Genomic DNA, 7,285 nt, shown 5'->3' on the forward strand with positions numbered 1-7,285 from the left:
CAGCAGCAGCAGCAGCAGCAGCAGCAAAATCAGCAGCAGCAGCTGCAGCAGCTGCAGCAGCAAGCTCGGCAGATGGAACCCCAGCAGCAACAAGAGCAGCAAGAACTCTGCCGGCAGCAGCAGCAGCAAGAGCAGCAGCAGCAAGCCAGCAGCAGCAGCAACACAAAGCCCAGCTGCAGCAGCACAGACGCTCTCCCTGCTGCTGCAGCAAATGAGGAAGGGGCTCGAAAGCCAACAGGTAAATAAACAGAAGGGCAAATTAATCTGCAAATTTGCTGCTTTGTCTATACTCTTTAAAAGATGCTCTTTAAAGTAGGCTTACGGAAGCAGCAGCAGCAGCAGCAGCAAGTGCAGCAGCTGCTGCCGTTGCTGTTGCTGGTTGTGCAGCAGCAGGAACAGCAGCAGCCGCGAGCCCGCGTGTAGCCGCCGCCATGCATTATCCTCTGCTGCTGCTGCAGCTGCTGCTGCTGCTGCTGCAACCACCACCACTGCTGCTTTTGTCGCTGTTGCTGCTGCTGCTGCTGCGGTTCAGAGTGGTGGGTGCGCGTGCATTTGAAGGATTTGCTGCACCTGCTGCCTTGCTGCTGCAACCCCAGCAACCAGCAGCAGCAGCAGCAGCAGCAGCAGCAAAGAAAAGAGAGAAGTGGAGAAACAGAAGAAGAAAAGAAAAAACTAATTAAATGCAAAAATGACAAACTTTGGCACTTGCGCTTCATCGAACGAGCTGTACAGACAGCTGGAGGAGAGGCAAAAGCAAGGGAGGAAGAAGTCGAGGCAAGATTTAATTTAATTTAATTTAATTTAAAATTAAATAATAAATAAATAATAAATATTTAACAAATTTAATTCATTAAGAGTCCCGTGGAAGGATAAGAAGGAAACTGAAACGCGGGCAGGCTCAAAGGCAGAAAGCTGCTGCTGCTGTTGCTGTTGCTGCTGCTGTTGCTGCTGCTGCTGCTGCTGCTGCAGCTCAAGCTGGAAGTCCGCAACTGCTGCCAGCTTTTGTTTGTTTTAATTCTTTTATTAATTTTGAAATGTTTTGTTTGTGTGTGCTGCTGCTGAACACCTTTTGCTTCTCTCAATTTTCTTTTTATTATTATTATATTTACTATTATTGTTATTATTATTATCATTAGTGTAAGTAGTATTATTATTATTATTATTCCTATTATTACTATTATTACTATGATTATTAATATTGTTAATTATTTAATATTATTTATTATTATTTTATTTTATTTTGGTTTTCAGATTCTTTACCGAATGGAAGAGCCAGAAGCAATTTGCCTTTTTGCTCTTTTTTATTTATTTCCTTCGCACGCAAGGCCGCAGAGCAGGCAGCAGCAGCAGCAGCAGCAGCAGCAGCGCAGTGCAGCAGCAGCTCGCGAGGGTGCTGACGCAGACCGCGTCTTCACCAGCTTATCTGCTGCTCCCTCTTGGGCAAAAAAAGAAATTAAAAATATAAATGAAAATCTCAAACTTGCGCTGCCACAGCTAGCAGCTTTGAAATACTGCCTCCGGGAGCAGCAGCAGCAGCAGCAGCAGGAAGAGAACTAGTGATTCAGCAGCAGCTGCTGCAGCAGCTGCAGCTTGTGCAGCAGCTGCAGCGGCTGCAGCAGCGGCAGCAGCTGCAGCAGCTTTAGCTGCAAGCTGCTGCAGCAGCACGAAGAGAAGTATAAATTCAGCAGCAGCTGCTGCAGCAGCTGCAGCAGCAGCAGCACCGCAGCAGACGCAGCGCCAGGTGCAGCAGCAGCCTGCAGCAATAGCAGCAGAGGCTGCTGCTGCAGCAGCTCCCGCTGCTGCTGCTTCAATTTCGTACGTCAAGATAGATAATTTGAATAATCAACTTGTCTATATTTTCAAATAAATGTCTTTAAGGAAAAGGAAGAATATATGAAAATTAAAAAATCAGAAAAGAAACAGCAGCAGCAGCAGCAGCAGCAGCAGCAGCAGCGCCCGAATGTAACATGATCCTTGAGCTGTTCGCCCGTGGGTTGCGTGCTGGAGCTGCAACAGCAGCAGCAGTAGCAGCTGCGACAGCAGCAGCAGCACCAACTGCAGCAGCAGCAGCAGCAATTTACTGCGCTGCCGATTGTAGGGAAAAAGAAAAAATACAAAAAATAAATGAAAGAATTCTTTTTTGAACCTGCTGCTAAAGCTGCTGCTGAAGTTGCTGCTGCTGCTGCTGCTGCTAAGAATTATAAAAAAAATAAATAGAATTTCGTTCTGAAGCTGCTGCTGCTTAAAGCTCTTTTGCCTTCAACTAAAGGCCCCTTGACTTGTGCAAAGTGAAATAAGTTAAAAATAAATGAATAAATCCCAGGTAAAAAATAAGCAAATAAATGAATAAATAAACAAATAAGTAAATAAATAATAAATGAATAATAAGAAATGAATACATTAAATAAATGTAAGTGAGTATAAATATAATATATAAATGTTTAGACAAAGAATGTACAAGTTTGAATAAATATATACAAATGTATTTGTAAATATGAAAAGTCCGTTTATATTTATTTAAAGTTAAAAGTATTTAAATATTTAATGTTTTAAATGATTTGATTTATCTTTGCAAATTTAAATTCGTTTAAATTTAAATTAAATGAAATTCCATTTATTTGCAAAAATGCCCAAATTAATAAATGTTCATAATTAGAAGTATTTAATATAAAATATAAATAAGCATTTTAAATGTTTATAAATACTGTATGAAATATAAATATACATTAATACAATAGAGGTACAAATATGTATGTTTGTGTGCTGCTGCTCGCGTTTTGTATTAAATAAATCTAAATTAATTATTTCATTTTGCACTAAATAATTATAAATTAATTCTTAATTTAATTCTACAGTGGATCTTTCTATATTCTGCATTTTTGCACTGTTTCACGCGGTGTATGTACTGCGCGAGCACAGACCTTGCATGCGTTTTATATTTCCTCGACTTCCACTTGATCTGTTTGCATTATTTAATTTAAATTGCTTCATTTAAATTATTTTATTGAAATTATTTCGTTTGTTTTATTTAATTTGTTTAGTTTAGTTATTTTCTTTTGCATTTTTGTTTCCACGTCCGGCGCTCTGGAAAGTCACTGCAGCAGCCAGTGCTGTACTGCAGCAGTTCTTTTGTTTAAAATGCAATTCTTGAAAAAGTATTTATAAATAAAATATAAATTTAGCTTCATATTTATATTTGTGGAACTTTTTAGAGAAACTTCGGGAGGTAAATGGAACTTGTTGCATGCGCAGACTGGGGTGTATGTACACCCAAATGTGTGCATCTCCGCCTCTGCAGCTGTACGCGTTTAATTCTGTCCATCTTTTGTGCAATTAAAAAGTCATTTTTATTCATTTTTATCAATATATTTATATTATATGTTTGCCCTCACTCAACACACGCATGCATATCTACAAGAGGCACTTCTACTTCTTCAGCTGTATCTACAGATCGAGGCCTCGCCTTTAGAGCTGAACTGTACGTACACCGCTGTCTATGCCGCCCCACCAAAATGCCCTGCTGACTAAATCTCTGTTTTGACATTAACCAGTTTTTGTTGGCTCCCCCCATCTTCTTTGGGGTGTACGTACACCTCGGCTGCTCCTGCACTCTCTGCCGCAGCAGCAGCAGCAGCAGCAGCAGCTTCTGGTTCTTCCTTGAGCCGCACAGGCGACTCAGTGGGGTGTACATACACCTCGGCAGCTCGCCTTTTCTCTTTATTTCCGTCAGCTTTCTCTGAAGAAAAAGCGGCAGCTGTTTCTGGTTGTGGGTCTTCAGGTGTATCTACACCTCGGGGGAGTGCTGCGCCCTCGGGTGTATGTACACCTTGGGGTGTATCTGCAGCTCGCGGAGCGCGCGCAGCCTCGGGTGTACGTACAGCCGGCTGCGGACTTGTGTCTGGAGTTTCACTATTTTGAATTTGCTGCGCATTTATGTCTTGTGGGGTATTACTGTCTCGGGGTGTATGCGCAGTTTCGGGTGTACGTACACCCTGCGGTGTCTGCGCATCTTGGGGTGTACGTACACCCCCCGCTGCCGCCGCCCCCTCCTGCGGCGCTGCAGCAGCAGCAGCAGCAGCAGCAGCAAAGTCGTCCACTTGATATCCATGTTTTCGAAAAACCCGCTGCCACAGCGCCTGCGAGGCTTCGTAAGTCTCGATGTAGTCGTCGTACGTCTGCATGCGCACCAGGTGTACGTACACCTCAAGAGCTGCCTCATTCACACTCAGCTGTACGTACACCTCATTCGCATTCAGGTGTACGTACACCTCAAGAACTGCCTCATTCACATTCAGCTGTATGTACACCTCATTCGCATTCAGGTGTACGTACACCTCAGTGCCACCTTCATTCAGATTCAGGTGTACGTACACCTCAGTGCCACCTTCATTCAGATTCAGGTGTACGTACACCTCAATGCCACCTTCATTCAGATTCAGGTGTATGTACACCTCAAAAGAGCAGCGCCATTCAGGTTCAGGTGTACGTACACCTCATTCAGATTCAGGTGTACGTACACCTCAATGACACCTCCATTCAGATTCCGGTGTATGTACACCTCATTCGCATTCGGGTGTACGTACACCTCAAGAACAGTTTCATTCAGATTCAGGTGTATGTACACTCCAAGGGAATTCACAATTAGGTGTACGTACACCCCAAAAAATGTCAGAAACACTGCAGGCACAAGCAGCTGTGCGTACACCCCAAATGAAAACAGCATTCTTGAGTCTGCAAAGTTACATGAAAACGCATTTTATAAAACATGTATATATATAAATATATATATATATATATATGTGAATATATATACATTGTATATAATGACACAATTGCGCTGTGCGTACACCCGAAACGAGAAACCATTGAGGTGTACAGACACCGCAAGTGACAGCAAACCGCTCGAGACTTGCGGGGTTTCGAAGGTTCCTAATTTTGAACTTCACATTATTATAGTATTAAAAGTTTGAGATTTAAATTGAATTTGAAATTAAAATGAATTTGAAGCTGCAAGTTGAGGTGTATGTACACCTCACCATCTCCGTCAAGTCCACCGGGAAGATCTTCGTGGCTGGATTATGCAGCGCCAAGAGGACCTTTTGCTGGCCACCTAAATATAAATACAAATTATAGAATAAAAGTATAATTAATTTAATTCATTAAATAAAATAAATTAAGTTTGAAGTGAAAACAACAAAGCTGCTGCGCTGCGCACTGCAGCAGCGCAGCAGCAGCTTCTGAAGGTTCTGTAAAATATAACTCCACATAAACCGTAAACCCTAAACCCTAAACCCTAAATCCTAAGCCCTCTGGTTACCTTCCGTGGATTCGTTTTGGTTTTGGCGTTTGTTCTGCGTCTGTTTCTTTCTCTGCGGCCCCGGCCCCGCCCCTCGCTGCTGCTGCTGCAGCTGCTGCTGCTGCTGCTGCTGCCTGGTGCCCGGTGGCTGCAGCGCCAAGCGGCCGGGGGGACCCTGGGGGGCCCCCAGGGGGCCCCTCGAGAAGGGGCCCCCAAAGGGACTTATACTGAAATTGTTTGTGCTGCTCATTTCATCGAAAAGATAAGCCAAAGCTCTTCCAGCTTGCGGGTCTACTGGCTGCATGCAGTGCAGCAGCAGCAGCAGCAGCAAGAAAGGATCTGCAGTAACTAATTCAAAAAATGGCATTAATGGCATTTATAATGCTGCAGCAGCAGCAGTGAAGACACTCAAGTGGTGGTACTTTCAATAGTGAAAACTGTGTGCAGCAACTCTGCAAAAAAGCACCTGAGGCCCGCAGCTGCAGCAGAGGCTGCTGCTGCTGCTGCTGCTTCTGCTGCTGCTGCTGCTGCTGCTTGCCACTTACTTGGCCGTCCATGGCTCTGTTGACAGATTCGCCATTATTATATTTGTTGTAAAGAGTTCTCGTCAAGTCGACGCTAAGGGGGGCCCTGCAGGAGGTGTACATACACCGCAGCCCACAGCAGCTGAGGTGTACATACACCCCAAGGGCTGCGGACTGCTGGCCGTTTGTCGCAATTCAAAATAGATAAAAGTGAAGTTAGAAGCAAATTCAAGAACAAGAAAAGAGAACGATTCAGGTGTACGTACACCCCAACGCAGCGCGCAGCGCACGAGGTGTACATAAACCTCAAACAGCTGCGCATACACCGCAAATCAAGACCTACGCTACCAGCAGCAGCAGCAGCAGCAGGAACTCTTTAAATTAATGCAAATGAATTAAATAGTGACGAGAAGAGAACAAAAAAGAAAGAGAAAAAGCTGCAGCAGCAGCAAACTGAAAAGGCAAAAAGAGCTGCATCTCCTCCCCCCTCCTCTCCTGCTTTCAAACTTTCAAATTCTTTTAGCGAATTAATTAATTAATTTAATTAAATTAATTAAATTGATTAATTAAATAATCAATCAATTAAATTAATTAATTATTTAATTAATTCCCACTTGCTAATCCACTCTATGTCAAAAGACAGCCCCACAAACGGCCTTCCGCTGCGGCCCGAAAAGACACTGGAGGGATAAGAGCCTTCGCCTGAGGTGTACGTACACCGCAGCGCAGCGGCAGCGGATATGCAAAAAGTGGAAATTCAATTATTTTAGTTTTCGAACTTAAGGCCCATCAAACAACTCAGCTAATTGCCATCTTTTATTATTTTTGTTTTTCATGTATTTATTTATTTATTTATTTATTTATTTTTTTTTTGTCCACCTGGGGCTGTCTTCATTCGCGCATAGCCCGCCCAGTTGTGGGAAGAAAGAACTCGAAAGAAGAGAAGCACGTGAGGCGCCTCCTGCAATCAAATAAATAAATAAATAGACAATTAATTAATTAAGCTAGCTAGCTAGCTAGCTAGCTAGCTAGACACCTGGCGAGCTAGGTTAGCCAGCTAGCGAGATTAGTAGGTGGCTAGTTAGCTAGCTAGCGAAGTTAGAAATTGGCTAGCTAGCTAGCTGGTTAGCTAGCTAGCTAGCCAGCTAGCTAGCGAAACTCTAAGACGGCTAGCTAGCTAGCCACCCAACTAGCGATATTGGTAGATGGCTAGCCAGCTGGCGAGCTAGCTGGCTAGCTAGCGAGATTAGTAGATGGCCAGCTAGCCAGCTAGCTAGCTATCCAGCTAGCCAGCTAGCTAGCTAGCTCGCCAGATAGCTAGTCATCTAGTTTAACAGCCATCAAGCTAGCTAGTTAGCTAGCTCGTCAAATGGCTATCCAGCTATCTACCTATCTAGCCAGCCAGCTAGCTAGCTAGCCAGCTAGCTAGCTACCCAGCTGGCTAGCTAGCTAGCTAGCTAGCTAG

The 7,285-nt window shown here is 43.8% G+C and overlaps 2 protein-coding genes across 2 annotated transcripts in view; one reads left to right on the forward strand and one right to left on the reverse strand.

Moving 5' to 3' along the window:
• Positions 1 to 72: 72 nt before the first annotated feature.
• ETH_00014610 (uncharacterized protein) lies at positions 73 to 1,557 on the forward strand (the record flags this gene model as incomplete). Its single annotated transcript, XM_013376591.1, has 3 exons — positions 73 to 238; positions 533 to 768; positions 1,252 to 1,557. The coding sequence occupies 3 exons, from the start codon at positions 73 to 75 to the stop codon at positions 1,555 to 1,557; spliced, it is 708 nt and encodes a 235-aa protein (XP_013232045.1).
• A 1,967-nt stretch (positions 1,558 to 3,524) lies between these two features.
• Positions 3,525 to 7,285, reverse strand: part of ETH_00014615 (YT521-B-like family domain-containing protein, putative) — a gene marked incomplete at both ends in the record, with an annotated part of 4,478 nt that continues 717 nt past the window's right edge. The window contains 6 exons of the mRNA XM_013376592.1: positions 3,525 to 4,175; positions 5,037 to 5,110; positions 5,318 to 5,594; positions 5,842 to 5,926; positions 6,435 to 6,522; positions 6,700 to 6,781. Coding sequence (XP_013232046.1) covers positions 3,525 to 4,175; positions 5,037 to 5,110; positions 5,318 to 5,594; positions 5,842 to 5,926; positions 6,435 to 6,522; positions 6,700 to 6,781 — 1,257 coding nt within the window. The remainder of the gene's footprint in view (positions 4,176 to 5,036; positions 5,111 to 5,317; positions 5,595 to 5,841; positions 5,927 to 6,434; positions 6,523 to 6,699; positions 6,782 to 7,285) is intronic.

This window comes from Eimeria tenella, genomic scaffold (genome assembly GCF_000499545.2).
Source record: "Eimeria tenella Houghton genomic scaffold, Eth_scaff38, whole genome shotgun sequence".
NCBI lineage: Eukaryota > Apicomplexa > Conoidasida > Eucoccidiorida > Eimeriidae > Eimeria > Eimeria tenella.